Genomic DNA, 19,843 nt, shown 5'->3' with positions numbered 1-19,843 from the left:
CCTACATGTTTTGAAAGGAATAGGATTTGATATTTGAGCGAAAGAAACAGCTTGATAAGGAAACTCATCAGATTTTTAGCAGTTGATTGTTGTGTTTCGTTTTCCCCCTTTAAACCAGGGTTAAATCGCACTCCAAGAGAAGATGGTCCTAATTCCTGGTGAATTTTGTATCCAAATTTTGGAAGCCCTATGATCTACCAAAAATAAGTAATATATTTTTCAGCCTTGTTTAGGAGCCAGTTCCTTTCCTGGACTTTTTTTACGGTGCAGCCTAGACTCTTGCAGTGTCTGCTGCACAGCTACCGGAAGAAAAGTTACTGACAATGTGAGGAACAATTGGTAAAATTAGAAATATGTCCTGGGTGTCTCTTGGCCTTCTCTAAAGCGTTTGCTGAAGTGAGGGTAGGTTCTAGTCTGGATTTACTTTCCTCATTTTCCTTATGTCTCAATTTAACATGCCACCAGTCTTGGTTTTCAGTCCGTTACAAATGAGGACAGAAGCAGCAAGTAGTCTGCTTGCAGTTTATATTTAACAAAGAGATAGATCAAAGATGAATTCTTAGTTAACCCTGTGATTCTAGGTTTGAATGTAATAGGTCTTTTTCTCTAGGAATATTTCTCTGGTGAGGCTTTTTCCTCCAAATATCTGTAGCCTTGTTATTGGCCATTTGCAAACGTATCTCCTTCTGCCCAGCCAGTGCCAACACACAACCATTTCTGGATATGTAATAACTGTGGAATTGCTTAAGCGCTTAATATGTGTTAAGCACTGTGATAAAGACCAGGGTAAGTCAAAATAACCAGGTTGGGCATATGGAGGAAATAAAAGGTAGCTGCTTCTGTTTATTTAAAGATCTCCTATCATCCTTGAAATCCACTCTAGCTATTATTTCCAATGAGGCATACATTTATTTATTTACATTACTGTCTGTTTCCCCCTCTTGTAAACTCGTTGTGGACAGGGAATGTATTTGTTTATCATTATATTATACTCTCTCCAGCGGTTAGTACAGTGCTCTGTACAGTACAGTTCTGTACAGTAAGCGTTGAATAAATACGATTGACTATTGGAAAGATGTTCCGTGAAACATTTACCCAAAAGCATTTTTGCTCTGTGTTTGTCCTCTACATTGAAGAACTGCTAGGCACCCATCTGCCTCAGTGGACCTCTTGTTTGTTGCTGTTCGTGCCCAAGGACAGTTAAGTAAAATAGAAATGTTCAGGTTTGTGTGTGTTTAGTGAACTTTTATTCATTTAAAGTTTATTTTAATAATATTAATAAAGCAAGTTTTCTGTGCCTTCGTGCAACACGTGTTGTAAAATTCATCCTCAAGTAATGAAGGTTGTCCAGCTAGATCTTGCCATCTCCAGAACAAAAGTACATCTTGGCAGGATAGCTTCCTGCTTTAAAATGAGGGGTTTTTTTTGTCATAATGGCTCTTATTAAAGGTAATCCTTGGAAGTGGAAATGTACTGCTGAATGTTAAGATGTACTTGGAGCCAGTTAGCTATCCACATTTCTTTGCTCTGCCCATATCTCTTCCTTGAAAAGTGAGAACTGTTACGATAGAGAAGCAAACTCTTCCTAATAGTTCTGTAATTTACCAGCTTTTACTTGCGCTTCGAACAAGGGCCCTTAAAAGGGGCGCGCCTCGAATATTGTCGAGCCCTCTTTACCGCTCTTTCCGAGATTCCTCAGCTCATGATCTTTAAAGACTTCTGGAAAGTCTTTGGATTCTTAAACGATCCATTCCATGCATCGTAGGCCTTAGAACTGATCAGTGTGGAGGCTTAAGTGCAGTTAATGAAGTGGTTAGGTGGTCTTCCCCATCCCCACCCCCATAACTGTCTCACAGCTCTCCCATTGTAGAGTGAAATGTCTAAGGGTGTCGATTTGGGGGGCATAGCGTATCTTTAATTTTCAATCCAAAATGAACCAGATTTCCTTTCACTTCTTCCTCGTGGCCTTCTCAGTGGTCTTGTTTTTTCTCTCCACATCGATTCATCTATTAGTTAGCCAGTTTCCTGGCTGCTTCCTCATCTTCTCCCTCCCCTGGAGCTGTGAGAGTTCCAGTGGACTGCATCATCAGGTTGGGCCCTGCGCGTTGTTTTGCTCTTTTCCATGTGTCTGATTCAGCCGACCACAGGCCGCTGTTTGCCAGAAAATCTCCGTTGCTTCTGGGCTGGCGCTTGCCCGTTGGTTTTGATCGTTTGAGCGCCGAGACTTTGTTTGCCAGAACTACAGTTGACAGAAATAAAAGGGTGCAAATAAGAAAAAGCACCGCGATTATAATTAGGCAAACCAGCATCGCCATTTTATTGTTTTCTTCACAGTTACTCGCCTTGGTACTCTCATTCCGGATCTTCCTTGTGGTCCCACTACCCCACGTTGTAAGAGAGCTGTTTTGGGTAGGGGGTGGTGTAGAAAGGCCTTCTCTTGAATCAGGAGCTAAAGATAGAAAAGCAGATGATGTTGGCGTTCCAAGAGTACTCGTGGATGTGCCTTCGTAATCTGCCTCACGAGTCACCAGGTTCAAACTTTCATTCCTCCCGTCACTGTTTCCGTTCGTTTGGTTTGGGTTGGTGTGATTCCAGTCGGTACCGTCTGTATCCCAGAAATACGTGTAGTTTGCCAGTATTTGGGGAGGAAGGGAAAAGGACGTCGTTACCAGGAAAGCCACACACAGGTAGCGTTGCCCCATCAATCCCACGTCCGTGAGTAAATCTGTAGGGAGAGAAAAATGCTGGGTTAAGGCTTTGTGAAATAGTGCTTCCGATGATGTGATTTTTATTTGAGGGGACAGGTAAGGGGCTGCTGCCAACCAAGTAGAATTTCAAGCATTTCAGGCTTACAACTTTAAGATCTTCAAGGCAGCCATTTTATTGGTACCTTTGAACAACTTAATTATTACCTCCTTTGAGACTGGCATTTGGGATCGGAAAAAAGTGAAACCGTTCTTATTTTAGTGGCAGCAGTTGGAGATGAGGACATTACTAATGTGTAGTGAAGCCTCACAAAATGGTGTCCAGAGAAATATGTAGCAGTTTCTTCCTTTACAACATATCAGGGTACAGCAGCGTGGAGACTGTTACTTCTGCTTTGGAGATCTTTTTTTAGTGTTTTCTAAAGCCTTTGAAGAATTATTTGCAGAAACTTCTCCACCCCTGGAGGGTAGCCATCTTTGTGGAAAAAAGGAGTAATGTAGGCTTTAGCATTATACTTGCAATAGAGCAAAATGAAAGAAATGGGGACCAGACAAGCCATCAGAAAAGAAACCAAAAGCTTTCCTGATGCAACATGATCGCCCGGCCCAAATCAGCTCTTTGAAGATGGAACACAGGTGGTTCAAAGATGGTGTATGTCTGTATAAATCATTTCCATTATCTTTTCATATTACACTTTATTTTGCTCTGCCTGAAGTTTTTTCAGCTCCCTGAAAAGGAAACACGTTTCCTGCTGAAGAAACTTAAATATACAGCTTTCTAAAAGGCTTACGTGAAGCTGGCATTTGGGTTCCTGGTACTATGTGTTGCCAACTTGTACTTCCCAAGCGCTTAGTACAGTGCTCTGCACACAGTAAGCGCTCAATAAATACGATTGAATGAATGAATGGTACTGTACTGGTAACCTAACTGTCTCTTGCCATTGTTAAATTCCAGTGAAACAATTGTGAATCCTCTACACTACACACACACACACATACACCCCACCCCCATATTTAGTAGTCTTGTGGCTCGGAATATTTCTGTTCAGTATTCTTGAGAAGGAAGTAGAGAGAGCACGTAGGCCACTTTGCTCTGATTAAAATGGCTTCTTATTAAGAATCCAGTGTACTTTCTCATAACCTGTTATAATGTGCAGTACTAATTGTCATTTCGATTATATAACAGCTGTATTCGGAGACGAAAATAAATATCGTTTTGTCTTCACTGAATTTCTTTCAGAGAAAATTATTATTTGGAAGTACTGTGGACTGCTAATTGAAAATCGACCCCCAGATTTCTCCCTTGTAGCATGATGTGTGGACCTCTTGTAGAACTAACAGGATGAACATTAGCATTTGAATTATGGGCTCCAAAACCCAGAAGCTGATGTTAGCCTGTAGGTTAGTCTACTAGACTAGGTGCTTTAGGATTAAATTTAGGGCAGACTTTCTCATTCTGATGTCATGAGTGTATTATAAGTAAGTCAAGAAACCTCGACGCCTCAGTTCTCCCTCCTACTTAGACCGTGAGCCCCAGGTGGGACAGGGGCTGTGTCCATTCTGGGTACCTTTTATCTTTCCCAGCATTTATAGAGCACAGGACTGGGAGTCAGAAGGTCATGGGTTCTAATCCCAGCTCCGCCACTTGTCTGCTGTGACCTTGGGCAAGTCACTTTACTTCTCTGTGCCCCAGTTACCTCATCTATAAAATGGGGATTGAGACTGAGCCCCAGGTGGGACAGGGACTGTATCCACCCAGTTTGCTTGTACCCAGCCCAGCGTTTAGTACAGTGCCTGGCACATAGCAAGCGCTTAACAAATACCATAATAATAATTATTGTTACTACTATAAAATAAGCCCTTAACAAATACCAGAATCATAATATTAGAGTTATTTTGAAGGTTAAAATGTTCTCCAGTTTTCACATTTTAAAGCAGTGGGAGGTCTCTGTCACAGATTATTTACACCTGATCCAGTAACAGAGTTACACCTAAAATTTTGGAGTAAGTAAACATGGGGCTTTAAAATCTTTGGTAATTTGCAAATAACCTAAAATGGAGGGCTAGTGCTGAATCTTGGTCTTCGGCAATGTAAAAATAGTAGCTAAAGACACACGACATTGCCTGATGCGCAGTTGTAACACAGCTCACCACTGGCAGGATAATAGGTCTACTGTTGATTGTCCCCTGCCAGATGTACTGCCATCCAGAAATAAACAAACTGTGTTGACAAAATAAGGGTTTCACTTAACCTCTCCAAAGCAAGAGAATTCAAAATTAAGACCTGCCACTTGGTCCTAAAATCTCCCTATCGTAGCTAAGCGATCTTCCCGCAAGACGCCGAACTGTAAATTCTGAGGTGCCTAGGCATAACGGGACTGGGAGTTGAAAAGAGAGTACTTTTTTGAAAATCAGAATGTTATCATTTTAAGCTTAACTAGCGTCTTCTCCATTTACAGAGTTAAAATGGATTTTCAGGCTAGACTCATATCAAAAGAGAAGAAAAATTCCACTGTTATTACCTATGACCTGAGTTGTTAGTGAGGTTCTTCATATTTGAAAAATGCATTCCTGAGTTACAGCCCTTCACCAGTTTTAACGGATTTCTAAGCAAAGTTAAAGTTCACCACCACCCCCACAAAAAAAGCATCTATGTAAACCTACCTTACAAAACGGTTTGATCAAATCTGATTATAAAGTGAATATTTTAGCAAACCACTTCTTGGTGTTTTCTCTTCTTGAAGCACGGTTTGCCTGTAACCTAAAGCAAAGGAGACGTACAGATGTTGAAATTAAAAGTAAATCTGCAGCTAAAGAAGGATATGTTCTGCTAGCTTTCCACTTTTAAAACTAAACCACATGATGACACATTTCCTTTCTGCTGCAAGTACGGCACGTCAGAAAAAAACTCCGTCTCGCCCAGTTTGCCACTGGTGTGACAGGAAGCCGTGTGGGACAAATCTCCGCCTCCAGGGCTGAGTAGATTTTCCACTGACCGTATTCTTACCTGATGATTATTTTTTATTTAATCTTGCATCTAGTTGCTGGCTTTCGGAGCCAAATGGGAAATGCCGTCTTTAGTCCAGTCGCACCTCTTAAATGATTTTGTTACCACACGCACACATACACACACACAAAAAAAATTATCACCCTGTCCTGCTTGGTGCCTTCTAAGGGATGTCCAGATATTGTTAGGGGTATAAACAGACCTCTCCTCACACCGGGAAGGGAGAGGGTTTTATTTGGGATCCGTTCTAGCAAGCTCACTGGAGATTGCGTTTTGGGAAAGGGTGGCGGCCCTTCCGAAGGGCTAGAAAAGATTTTTGTAGCAGGAAGCAGCGGGATGCTTTAAGGAGGAAAAGACTATAAAGCTCCTTTAAATCAAAAGCTGCATCTTTGAGGGAAGCAAGGATTGGGTCTGTTCCCTGGGTATTTGGGCACGTCCGACGAAGCGGGAGGTTTGCCAAGCTTTCCATCTGCGGCAGATATAATGGTTGAGTTACAAGCTCTTCAAAAGAGGTTTGTAATGGAAATGCCAGCAGACTTTTAATTATAAAAACACCACTGAAGTCAATAACCTTTCCTGCATCGCAGCCTGGGTGTGGCCTGAGTAGATGGAGAAGTGAATTAGCGTGTGTCTGAATGTGAATCCAGCCCGAAAGAATGCAGCCTAATGTTTTGCAGGAGATAATTAACACTTCCATTCATTGCCTTTTGGGTATTCTGTTGGTGGTGTTCCCGTAAATTCTCCCCTTCATTTGGTCCAATGAACAGAGAGCCTTTCTTTTCATCCCGAGAAGACGCGCACTAATAGCGTTTTTCTTCCTTTTTGAATTGATAGCTGAGTGGCTTGACTTTTTGGCACAGTTGGTCGTTCGCAGTAGCTGCTTCTTTTCTCTTTTCGCCCTCTGCCTTCAAACCCGCCCACTGTCTCCCCAATAAATACGATTGGATGAATGAATGAACAATAGTAATAATAATAATAGTGATATTTGTGAAGCGCTTACTGTGTGCCAAGCACTGTTCTACACACTGGGGTAGATACAAGGCAATCAGGTTGTCCCACATGGGGCTCACAGCCTTAATCCTCATTTTACAGGTGAGGTAACTGAGGCACAGAGAAGTGAAGTTTGTTGCCCAAGCACGTGCCTAGCCTCTACACCACGCTGCTGCTCAATGAACGCAGGATGGCTGCAGGGCGATGGCTGGGTGGTGCAGTGGGGTCCACCATTAATAATAATAATAATAATAATAATAATAATAATGATGGTATTTGTTAAGTGCTTACTATGTTCAAAGCACTGTACTAAGCGCTTGGGAAGTACAAGTTGGCAACTATTGCCCTGTCTTCCTCCTCCCATTCCTGCCTATATTCCTCGAACAGATTTTGTATACCTACTGAAACTCCATCTCCCTTCTGGTTCCACAGCAATGTGGTATTCTCCTGCTTCACTCCATGGAGTCCTCTCTTTTTTTCTAATGATACTCATTAAGTGTTTACTATGTGCCAAGCACTGTGCTAAGAACTGGTGTAGGTACAAAATTATCAGGTTGGACTTAGCCCCGGTCTAAGTAGGAGCGAGGCGGACTTAGTGCCCGTTTCCCTGATGAGGTAACTGAGGCACAGAGAAGTTGTGACTCACCCAAGGTCACACAGCAGGCAAGGGGAGGAGCCAGGATTAGAACCCAGGTCCTTTGGCTCCCAAGCCTGTGTTCTTTCCTCTAGGTCACGCTGCTCCCTCTCTCTCTAAAGTCGCCAATGATCTCTGTCTTGCTAAAGTTAATGGACTGTAATTCATTTTAGTGCCTGTCTCCCCCACTAGATTATAAAATCCTTAAGGATAGGGACCATGTCTCTTCACTCTCTTTCCCCCAAGCACCTAGTAATAATAATAATAATAATGGCATTTATTAAGCGCTTACTATGTGCAAAGCACTGTTGTAAGCGCTGGGGAGGTTACAGGGTGAATAGGTTGTCCCACGGGGGGTTCACAGTTTTAATCCCCATTTTACAGGTGAGGGAATGAGGCACAGAAAAGTTAAGTGACTTGCCCAAAGTCACACAGCTGACAGTTGGCGGAGCCGGGATTTGAAGCCATGACCTCTGACTCCAAAGCCTGGGCTCTTCCCACTGAGCCACACTGCTTCTCTAGTACAATGCTTTGCACACAATACGTGCTCAATAAGTACTATTGAGTGATGATGGTGAATGAATAAGAGAACATTCTTCCCACTCATGAGTCTTTTGTCCACAAAATAGGCCACATTGATTCAGTATAGAGACAAGTGGTTGTGCGTATGACGTCACTGAAGGCGATGCTGCTGATCCTCTGCCTCCACTTTATTGTACTTTCCAGCCGTTTGTGTTCCTTCATTTTTTTGATGGCATTTGTTAAAGCGCTTACTGTGTACCAGGCACTGGTCTAAGCACTTCGGTGGATATAAAGTAACCAGGTTGGGCACAGTTCATGTCCCACAGTCTTAATCCCCATTTTACAGGTGAGGTAACCGAGACACAGAGAACTTGAGTAACTTGCCCAGGGTCACTCAGCAGACAAATAGCAGAGCTGGGATTAGAACCCGGGTCCTCCTGGTTCCCGGGACCATGCTCTATCCATTGTCATGCTTCTGCTTCATGTTTTTATAACTTTATAATATTTAGTAGCAAGGTAGCAGTGAGTGGCAAAGTGATGATTAAGTAATCGTCTAGAGTAATAGAGGAATTTATACTGAAAAATGTATCTCTGAACCATCCACTTCCTAACCCATTAATTCCCACTGAATCAGTGATTACTATGATGTGACTTTTCCATAACGTGAGCACAACTCCATCAGCATGGTGTAGTGGGAGCAGAATGAGCTTGGGAATCAGAGGACCTGGGTTCCAGTCCTGGTTCAGCCACTTGCCTGCTGTGTGACCTTGGGTGAATCACTTTTCTGTGCTTCAGTTACATCATCTATAAAATGGGGATTACAGTGCGACACGGACTGTGTCCAATCTGATTAGCTTGTTTCTACCCCGGCACCTGACATATAAGAAATACCATTTTAAAAAACCAAAAAAATAACCCCAAACCTCCCCATATTTTTCTTTAACCTGTCTCTCACTACTGCTCCAGATGAAGGCCCCTGGAGACTAGTTCCTTCAGGCTTCAATAGCCATTGAATCACTTACTTTCTTACTTGAAGTAAGAATCACTTGAATCACATACTTAGAAGCAGCATGGCTGAGTGGAAAGAGCCCGGGCTTTGGAGTCAGAGGTTATGGGTTCAAATCTCAGCTCAGCCAGTTGTCAGCTGTGTGACTTCGGGCAAGTCACTTAACTTCTCTGTGCCTCAGTTACCTCATCTGTAAAATGGGGATGAAGACTGTGAGCCCCCACGGGACAACCTGATCACCTTGTAACCTCCCCAGCGCTTAGAACAGTGCTTTCCACATAGTAAGCGCTTAATAAATGCCATTATTATTATTATTATTACTTTATGCAGTGTAGCCAACACAACTATATCCATACCATCGATCTGCAAGATCCTGGTAAAGGAATTAACACAAAAGATAGGTTGATTGTGTAACCAACCATTGACTTATCTGTGTCCCTATGTTGTTTTCCTAGGTTCAAGACCGGTCAGATCAATGGGGATTTGCTGATATACCATGTCTTGTTAACTCTGAAGCCATATTATGCCAAGCCATATGAGATCGTCGTGGACCTTACCCACGCGGGCCCCAGCAATCGCTTTAAAACAGACTTTCTCTCCAAGTGGTTTGTCGTTTTCCCTGGCTTTGCTTATGAAAATGTGTCTGCCGTTTACATCTACAACTGTAATTCTTGGGTCAGGGAGTACACCAAATACCACGAGAGATTACTGACGGGCCTCAAAGGCAGCAAGAGACTCATTTTCATAGACTCGCCTGGAAAATTGGCCGAGCACATCGAGCACGACCAGCAGAAACTGCCGGCTGCCACTTTGGCTTTAGAAGAGGATTTGAAGGTGTTCCACAATGCTCTCAAACTGGCCCACAAAGACACCAAGGTTTCTATTAAAGTAAGCTTCGTTTCACCTTACGTGAATGATTAACGATCTCGTTTCACAACCTTCACTCCCTGTTCCTGAGACCGAGCGGAGAGGAGAGCCAGGACTTCCTAGGAGAGAGCAGAGGCCAGTTGTGGTCTTTAAACACTTTTTTAAACGGTGAGGCCTAAGCCTTCGGGTTGGGAAGAGTCCGCCTCTGGAATCGTACTGTCAGAAGTAGCGGTGTTTATCAAGTGACACACACACACACCCCGTCCTCCCCGCCCTGGTTGCAATGCATGCGACTAGACTAGTTTGTCTTTAGACTGTAGCTCACTGTGGGCAGAGAATGTGTCTACCAACTCTGTCGTATTCTCCCAAATGCTTAGTGTAATGCTCCGCATGTGGGAAGCGCTCAATAAATGCCATTAAGCTCTTGGGAAAGCCGAGCAGAGGCACAAGACATATTCCCTTTCCACCAGGAATTTACGATTCTGACAGGAGGTAGAGAGGGGCATTAAATATTCATAAATAGTGGACTCAGCATAAATAATAGAGTGTATAGTTGAATAGACAAACGCCTACGGATAGGTGTAAGCAGAGAAATAAGTGTTTTGACCAGCGAAAGATGTCCTGCAATTTATCGGGCGTGAGTGCTTTCGCTGCTCGGGAGCGCCATGAAACATTCTTTCTTGAAATTTGCCATCCAGAAAGTAGCCTCTCCGTAAAAGACCAAAAGCCTAGTGATGTCTGAGCTTCCTATTTTCGTCACTCTTGAGACTCAATTCCGTTTTCCTTCCCCCCTCCAGGTTGGCTCGACCGCTGTTCAGGTCACATCAGCCGAACGAACGAGGGTCTTGGGGCAGTCGGTTTTTCTGAACGACATCTACTACGCTTCAGAGATCGAGGAGATCTGCCTCGTGGATGAAAACCAGTTCACTTTGACCATTGCTAACCAAGGCACTCCACTCACCTTCATGCACCAGGAGTGCGAAGCCATCGTTCAGTCCATCATCCACATACGGACACGGTGGGAGCTGTCTCAACCCGACTCCATCCCCCAGCACACGAAAATCCGGCCGAAGGATGTCCCTGGAACACTCCTGAATATCGCGTTGCTTAATCTGGGCAGCTCAGACCCTAGTTTACGGTAAAAAAGATATCTTACATGTGTTGGCGTTTTATCTGGGGCACTTTCCAAAGGGCTTTCCCACTGAAAACATGACTGTGTAGCCAGCATACATACCCGAGTCCTGAGGATTGAACCGGATTTGTTTAATGCCATTTTTTAAACCAAATGACCTGCAGGCTGGTCCCTTTAGTCCGTACCCCAGTAATGCTATTAATTTCTGCGTGGGCCCAGAACAGCAGTTACACCTTTCCAGTTTTTGGCAGCTTCCTGATACTGCCAATGAGCACAAATCCAGATTATCCCAGGTCTACCCCAGCAGTACGTTTGGGCAAGGAAGGGGTCTACCAGCTCTGTTGTATCGTACTCTCCCGAGTGCTTAGTACAGTGCTCTTTACCCAGGAAGTGATCGATAAATGCCATTGTTTGAGAAGGCAATGGTGTTGCCTTCTGTGCAGGCAAATATTTATACCATTACCAGGGTCTACAAAAAATCCCTGTAGGACTAAATGTGATTTAATCATCATCCTTCTCATCACCATCAAATACGCAGTGAGGACTAGTGGATAGGGCTTAAGCCTGCGAGTCAGAGGACTTGTATTCTAATCCCGGCTTTGCCACGTGCCTTCTGTGTGACCTTGGCCAAGTCACTTCGCTTTTCTGATTTTCAGTTTCTTCATCTGTACGCTGGCGGTTAAATCCCCGTTCTCCCTTCCCTTTAAACTGAGAGTCCCAGGTGGCCCAGGCACTATGTCTGATTTCATAATCTGTACCTGCCTCAGCTCTCAGTGCAGCGCTTAGCACATAGTACGTGCTTAATAAATTTCACACTTACCATTTTTCATTATTACTCATCAACTTTCATTCCCCATAGTGCTCCAGGCAATTGCAAATCAAAGTAAACGAGGTTTCTGCCCACGGGAAGCTTTCTTCATAAAATGGACCACGTTGAAGTGGCAGCTTCCAAAATAATAATAATAATAATAATGATGGCATTTATTAAGCACTTACTATGTGCAAAGCACTGTTCTAAGCGCTGGGGAGGTTACAAAGTGATCAGGTTGTCCCATGGGGGCTCACAATCTTAATCCCCATTTTACAGATGAAGTAACTGAGGCACAGAGAAGTTAAGTGACTTGCCCAGAGTCACACAGCTGACAATTGTCGGAGTCGGGATTTGAACCCATGACCTCTGACTCCAAAGCCCGTGCTCTTTCCACTGAGCCACGCTGCTTCTCTTAGGACACATCCCCACTTACCTCTCTCCCTTGTCTCCACCTAAATTTAGCCATGCTCTTCTTTTCCCCAGATTTCTGACTGAATTATCATTCTTTGAATTTTTATAGCACTTTCGAATCAGTTACCTCTTCTAGTCCTCGCAATGTCCCCGGGACTTAGGTAGAGGCTGGTCTCAGTATCCCCATTTTGCAGATGAGGAAACTGACATCACAGAACAGGGACTAGTACCCCGGGTAACCTGACGCCCAGACCCTTGTTCTTTCCCTTAGGCCACAGTGGTTGAATAGGTATAGTTTTCGAGTGTTGTAATACACGCCCCTAGAAGATTTATCAAGACCCAAATCCGTTTCTTTGCCTAACCAAGAAAATCTCAATATTTCATCGAGCAGCTATGTAGTTAGAAATTATACCGAGAAAAAAAAAAAGTTACTGTCGGAAAGGGATCCGAAGGAGAATTCAGATGTTGACTGTGTTGGGGTCGGTTCTAGCAGTTAAGGGTATTTGTCGAGTGCTTACTTTGTGCAGAGCACTGTACAAAGACTTTGAGAGTATCATACAGCTGGTAGGTGTGCTGTCTGCCCTCAAGGAACAGCTTACAGTCTGCTTCTTAATGTCTGTTCATTTTACTGCATTTCCCTGGATACTATGATTAAGAGCCCAGTTTGTTGTGGTTTTTTGAGACACGAAGTCTCAGTGCCGGAAATCCTGCCTCGGTTATCAGCTATCCCAGGTAGCCAGATGCAGCCCCCACCAATCCCTCCCCTCCCACCCTTTCTCCTTCCCTCCCCTGGGCACTATCTTCCGACTAAAAATTGGCCAAACTGAACTGCGCATATCCCTGTGAGGTAGCTGCGGATGGGCGGAAGTTTAGTCTTGAATCAGTACACTTGTAATGTCTCTAACCATCAGCCAGAGCTACTCGATCGTTAGTAATTGTGTTACGGGTGTCTCCCTTCTGCACTCTGATGCAGCTGTCCCCTTGAATCAGTATTACGTTTCCCCAAGAACAACCTTCCCCCGACGGGTTTCTTCCCCTTGCAGACATAGTGTGTCCTGATGAAGTGGTGGAGGAACTTCCACTTCTGCTTTCCCAGAAAAAGAACCTTCAAGGCCGTTCAAATGATGATGACTATTTCTGACACTACTTCCCCTGGTTGTTTCTTAGTCCTTTTGCCATGTGTTGGTTGAATGGCTCAGCCAAAGAGTTCAGTGATGTTGTTTAAAAAATTTGGAGATTTTTAACCGGGCCTTTCCCGCCCTGCCCCCACTTTTTTAGAGCTTGCAGCATCTAGTTGCATCATTTCACACCTCACATCCACGCTCTCTGTAGAAATATGCTTTATCCAAGCACACGTAGGTTCATTTGCATCCTCAAACCAGCCCCCCCAAAAACTGGATTTGTGTCTGTTATTTTGATTTCATCTGAGAACGAGAGGGTTGCTTGCGGATAAGCCTCCCTCCTGGTCCATACGGCGTCAGTGTGCCACGCTGCGTAGGCATCCAGTGCAACATAATCACTACGGAAGCCGTTTTGAACCCCGTAAACTAGAGCATTTCTCCCGTGGGGGTCCGTCCCAAAACCTCCACTGCCTTCTCCACCCCCCTACTTCAGAGCCACTAAATTCCCCGTCCAGGTCTCTGTTCTCATACATGTTGCCTACGTTGGGAGGGGCTGTCTACATTTTAGCTGGTGTGCCCTTAGGTAATCGCCCCACTGGTTTACCGTCTCAAGTCATCCCTGCTAGGATGTTAAATCTCTCTCCCCTGAGCCTCGTGGCTTCAGGACTTCAGGGCTTCAGATCAGCATCCGAGGCATACAGGGTTGGATGGGCCTGGCTCCCGAAGGCGGCTTTTAGGGCCATTCTAGATACGTCAGACAGGATCCCTCGAAAGAAGGCGATCCCTTGCAGTTTAAGGAATTCCCTTCTGACCCCAGAACTTGAGCTTCATAATGCCTATTGATCTGAAATGTAAAAATAATTCATTACCCTGAATGGGTTGCTGATAGAGTAATGTATTATTGATACTTGCTGTGTGATGACCTGTTTGGTAGATGAAAAACGTTTTTAAATGGCTTCACTTGTGTTTTCTTTCAGGTCAGCTGCCTATAATCTTCTGTGTGCCTTAACCTGTACCTTTAATTTAAAGATTGAGGGCCAGTTGCTAGAGACTTCAGGTCTGTGTATCCCTGCCAACAACACCCTTTTTATTGTCTCTATTAGTAAGACCTTGGCAGCTAATGAGCCACACCTCACTCTGGAGTTTTTGGAAGAGTGTATTTCTGGATTTAGCAAATCTAGTAAGTAGTGGTAATTTTTTTTTTCAACTTTAATAATGAGTCTGAGGTCATTCAGAGGGGATCACTTTATTGTAGCGTTCATAAAGTATAGCCTCCCTGGGTTGTTGACAATCTTGCTCAAAAGGTACAAATATAATAATAATGATAATTTAAAAAGTAGACTTTGGTTAGTAAAAAAATAAGGGCATCTGAAGCTATTGTTGTTAGGCCATCTCTCTGGGCTAATCAACAGGTGATATGAAATAGTGTCAGGCCTGTCACTTCCCTTCCCGCCCCTCAAGAAATCTGCTAATCTAGACTGCAGTTAAAAAGCTAAAATGATTGCATTTCACAGACAGCCACACATTTTGTTTGACATTCCTAAATCTCAATTCCGATTTAGGAACTATCTCTTTCTAGTGAAAGGCTAAAACTGAGAATTGAAAAACTCACCCAAGTTGATCCAAGCCATTTCCTGATTTTTGGTCTTTGTAGTGCACTTGACATAAAGGATCGTTTTAGGCATAAAACCCTTAAACTGGAAACAGACCCTGAATCAAACAAATGTGAATTTAAAAAAAAAATGTTGTACAGCTTTACATTAGCTCATAACTCCTAATCAAAAAAGACCTTCTCAGATGGTGACCATAAACATTTGATGAGAAGTACTTATTGAACACTCTGTGCAGAGCACTGAACTTAAGCCCTAAGGAAAGTACAGTAAGCATTAGTAGACATGATCCCTGCCCTCAAAGAGTCCACAGCCTAAAACAAAAGTGGAAAATGTTTTTTCTGGCATTCTACTCCATTTTATAGTTCCCTCATAAGTTGTGGATTGAAAGCCTTGATTTTGCAATAGGTTGTTTTCTGGAGATAAGGCAGATAGGATTACTCTTCTGGGATGAAAACATGCCCTGTCAACCTGATAAGGATTCTTCCCCAGTTTTCAAGTGCCCTTAGACATATGTGTACTGTGTGTGTATATATATTTATATATACATATATCTCCCTATTTCAATTCTTTCAGGTAATGGGTCTTGCTCTTCTACCTCTTTCTCTTCAGAACACCTACACTTAATTTTGGAATATCCACATTTTAATCAAGGTGTGCCAATCATTCTGCTATCCAAAGAAAAATGACTCAGTGGTAGGCTCATCGAACACCCGTTTTAATAAAGTGCACTTATTTTCCAGGTATTGAGCTGAAGCACCTATGCTTAGAATATATGACTCCCTGGCTCTCAAATCTTGTGCGTTTCTGTAAACACAATGATGATGCCAAACGCCAGCGAGTCACTGCCATCCTTGACAAGCTCATAACAATGACGATTAATGAGAAACAGATGTATCCATCTATCCAAGCCAAGATCTGGGGAAGTCTTGGACAGGTAGGACATTTTCAGGGTGGTCCTTTTCACGCTGAGGTGAGACCTTGATATAACAAGAGGTCGTAAGGGCTGATTGCTTTCAAGGTTGTACCTATGGGTCCAGTTGACATTTAAGGGAACTGAATCTTAGTGAAACCTGAAGAAAAGGCGGTTTTGAACATATTTTCCGTTGCTATCTCAATCCACTTTTGTTTGCCAGAGAACGTACCCATTTGATCTTGAACTAGGCGAGATGCAGAAAAACCCAGAAATACTCGAGCGATCTTTTTTGGCAGACGAGGCAAACCCAAAACGAGCCCATCGAGCAGTTGACGTCCAAAGAGCCTTATTTATGGCCTCTCGCCTGCTGTCCCTTGGTGGGGTGGGGGGATGGAGGAGGAAGGGAAGGGGGAAAGCAGGGAGAAGGGGGAGGCAGGAGGCCAGATTTGGCAAAGGTTAGTATGGATTTTGTTTGGCTCTGCTTTACGATCAGCTTGCCCACTCCTGCTCTAAAGAAGATCTACCAATTAATCACTGGTATTTATTGAGCACTTCCTGTGTGACAAGCCCTGTACTAAGCTCTTGAGAAAGTACAAGAGTTTGTAGACACAATCCCTGCCCACTAGGAGCTTGATGATGAGTCCTCCTGAGCATTATTGGAAATGCCGTGTTAAATAATTAACAGTTATTCTCTAATTGAAGATTTGTGATGAAAGAGCAGGGGTTTTTCTTGCCTAGTGGTCTGCTTCCTGAAAGTTTTTGGAAAAATGCTCAGGTACAGTGATGGGGCTGGAAAGCAAGAATAGTCCTTTTACCCATTTTCTCCATTAGATTACAGATCTGCTCGATGTCGTACTGGACAGTTTCATCAAAACCAGTGCAACTGGTGGCTTGGGGTCAATAAAGGCTGAGGTGATGGCAGACACAGCCGTAGCTCTTGCTTCCGGAAATGTGAAACTGGTTTCGAGTAAGGTAGGGCCTTCATCTCATCTTACCTTCTCGACACTTACTCTACAGCAGTCCCAGATCGAGGCCTTTTTGACAGACAATCGTTCTGAAGTTAGATATAATCCTACCCCGATGTTGTGACCGAGTGCCTGCTTCTTTCCAGGTCATCGGGAGAATGTGCAAAATAATCGACAAGACCTGCCTGTCGCCAACTCCCACCTTAGAACAACACCTCATGTGGGATGATATTGCCATCCTTGCCCGATACATGCTGATGCTGTCCTTTAACAACTCTCTTGACGTGGCAGCCCACCTGCCGTATCTCTTCCATGTTGTTACTCTGTTGGTGGCCACTGGTCCTCTGTCCCTTAGAGCTTCCACTCACGGACTGGTTATCAACATCATTCATTCTCTGTGCACCTGTTCACAGCTTCATTTCAGTGGTAAGTTCCAACAGGGTGTTATTTTGGATTCCTTCACTCATATCTCTTCCATCTGTTATTTTTGCGTTGTTGTAAGCACAGTGGTTTTCGAAATGGGAGCTACGGACCACTGGTCGTATGCAGTCAGCCACTTCCACGTCTTCTTGAGTCTCTCCGTGCGCGTTCCTACTCAAGAAATTGGCACCCCCAGGAAAGCAGCTGAAATCTGGGGACCAGCGCAGTTCCATCCTCACTTGCCCTTTTTCTTCTCCCTCTCATCCTCCGGACGCAAGAGCAGTTCATGAGGATTTTTTTTTTTTTAAACCCAGCTGAAGTGGTCCTGGGCTGGAGAGTTTGAGGATTAATTCTTTAGCTGTCCAAAGAGAGGGACATGATTTGGATGCTTTTCAAAAGTACAGTAGACACACACCCAGAATTCTGGGTGCCCCATCTTAGCGTCGTAGGGCATAATAGAGCCAGAAAAGAACAACCAAGATGTTGACAGAAATAAGTAGCCCTCCATATGAGGACAGACTGAACAAGTTAAACTCCTGCAAGGCAGAAATGGAGAAGGGCATGATTAAAGTTTCCGAAATATTAAGAATGTGGACAGGCAAAGAGCTTTTCATTTATTCCCATAACACGGCAGTTGGTAAACACGTGGGATTGTTAACAAAGGAAATTTATACAAGCCAAAAACATCAGCAGAAGCAGCGTGAGAAGCAGCAGAACATCATGAGAAGCAGCGTGGCTCAGTGGAAAGAGCCCGGGCTTTGGAGTCAGAGGTCATGTGTTCAAATCCAGGCTCCGCCAATTGCCAGCTGTGTGACTTTGGGCAAGTCACTTCACTTCTCTGGGCCTCAGTTACCTCATCTGTAAAATGGGGATTAACTGTGAGCTCCCCAGGAGACAACCTGATCACCTTGTAACCTCCCCAGCGCTTAGAACAGTGCTTTGCACCTAGTAAGCGCTTAATAAATGCCATTATTATTATTATCAGCAGGTTCAACTAAATGCATGGGCAAGCTATCCATAATGGGTTACTAAAGGAAATGTTGGTGTTATAGAAAAAAATTAGGGATTTTTGTTTTATATTCCTGACGGTGCGACTAATGTCAAAAAAGACAACTGTCACATAGTTTCTCCAAGCATCCAGTTGTCACTACAGGAAATTTTGAAAATTTTGACTTTAGATGTTTCAAGTTAAGGTGAATGGCCCTTTAGTAACGGTTTCTAAATTTACATCCTGTTTCAGCTGTACAACACATCGGTGTTCACCCTGGCCTCCTGCGTGGCACTGGCTCTAGGGAGGTGCCCCTGAGCCATGGGGAGGTGGGGGAAAAAAATTAAAAGCCACAAAACACAGTCCACTGAGGGGTAAGATTAAAGAGGGCAGGGAGAGGGAGAGGTCAAAGAGCAGAAAGTGAGGGTTATCTCATCACCAGGCAGAGGTACCAGGGAGAATGGATATATCTGTTGTACTTTTGATGAAGTAGAAGTGGTAGCTACTCTATCTTGGGACATCTCTGATTCAGTACAGATACATTAATGTAGCTCTATTACTCATGTAAGACCGAGTGCTCAGATCGAGATAATGTGGGGTAGAGTAGGAATTAGGAACCAGTCCCACATTTATTGCATTATTCCCATGAGAGACGTGTTTCCTCTGAGAAAATTGAACTTAAAATGTTTTGACTTAAGATGCAGTTTTCAGGAACAAATTGTGTCGTGAATGCAAGGGGCTCCTCTATCGAAGAAAGTATACAACTCACCAGTGATCTGGCCCAATAATTAGGTTTCTTATGTTTCTATGTATCGAAAATTTAAAAATCCTGTCACACCTGCCTGAAGTAATACAAAGGAAGTTATTATACCATGCTATATAGCTACTATACCATGACTAGAGCCTATCCTACTTCAGAACATTGTATAGAACTTGCAAATTTGGTAGCTTTATAGACCACTTTGAGGAAATATTCCATCTCTGGAAGACAATAATTACCCGGCCAGTCGATCAGAAAAATATGAAGTCAGAGGGCTAATTGCTTGAGTGATAGAGGAAAATAATTGTGTCTCCAGATCCTGAACTAACATTCTGCTTCTTGGGGTATGGAATTATAAATAGCATCTGAGTTTTGGAAAGTTCACATTCGATTTTGTTTTGTGTTTTAATGGTATTTGTTAAGCCCTTATTATGTGCAAAGCACTCTACTAAGTTCTGGGGCAGATACAAGCTAATCAGGTTGGACACAGTCCATGTCCCACATGGGGCTCACAGTCTTAATCCCCATTTTACAGACGAAGTAACTGAGGCCCAGAGAAGTGAAGTGATTTGCCCAAGGTCCCACAGCAGACAAAGGGCAGGGCCGGGATTAGAAGTCAGGTTCTTCTGACTCGCAGGCTCTATCCATTAGGCCATGTTGCGTGTTGACTGTTGAGTTTAATGTATTTATATGTGTTTTACTTAACAGAGGAGACCAAGCAAGTGTTGAGGCTCAGCTTGACAGAGTTCTCGTTACCCAAGTTTTATTTGCTGTTTGGCATCAGCAAAGTCAAGTCGGCAGCTGTCATAGCCTTCCGATCCAGTTACCGGGACAGGTCGTTCTCACCCGGTTCCTACGAGAGGGAGACGTTTGCCTTGACATCCCTGGAGACTGTGACAGAGGCTCTGCTGGAAATTATGGAGGTAAGATTGGCAAGACAGTGGGGTGCTGCAGGAAATCAATAATGGAAAAAGGGAC

The 19,843-nt window shown here is 43.7% G+C and overlaps 2 protein-coding genes across 2 annotated transcripts in view; one reads left to right on the top strand and one right to left on the bottom strand.

Annotated features, from left to right (window-relative positions):
* NF1 (neurofibromin 1) overlaps positions 1–19,843 on the top strand; it is a 203,379-nt gene that overhangs the window by 147,913 nt on the left and 35,623 nt on the right. The window contains exons 37-43 of the mRNA XM_038758896.1: positions 9,320–9,752; positions 10,529–10,869; positions 14,184–14,386; positions 15,560–15,753; positions 16,564–16,704; positions 16,844–17,123; positions 19,574–19,788. Of these exons, the coding sequence (XP_038614824.1) occupies positions 9,320–9,752; positions 10,529–10,869; positions 14,184–14,386; positions 15,560–15,753; positions 16,564–16,704; positions 16,844–17,123; positions 19,574–19,788 (1,807 nt within the window). The remainder of the gene's footprint in view (positions 1–9,319; positions 9,753–10,528; positions 10,870–14,183; positions 14,387–15,559; positions 15,754–16,563; positions 16,705–16,843; positions 17,124–19,573; positions 19,789–19,843) is intronic.
* EVI2A (ecotropic viral integration site 2A) lies at positions 1,236–5,574 on the bottom strand. Its single transcript, XM_038758895.1, has 2 exons — positions 5,370–5,574; positions 1,236–2,725 (listed from the first exon to the last, which is right to left on the bottom strand). The coding sequence occupies exon 2, from the start codon at positions 2,700–2,702 to the stop codon at positions 2,010–2,012; it is 693 nt and encodes a 230-aa protein (XP_038614823.1). The 5' UTR covers positions 2,703–2,725; positions 5,370–5,574; the 3' UTR covers positions 1,236–2,009.

The sequence above is a fragment of the Tachyglossus aculeatus genome, chromosome 17 (genome assembly GCF_015852505.1).
Source record: "Tachyglossus aculeatus isolate mTacAcu1 chromosome 17, mTacAcu1.pri, whole genome shotgun sequence".
NCBI lineage: Eukaryota > Metazoa > Chordata > Mammalia > Monotremata > Tachyglossidae > Tachyglossus > Tachyglossus aculeatus.
Note: the sequence above shows the minus strand (reverse complement) of the source record. Positions and strands in the feature narration are given on the sequence as shown.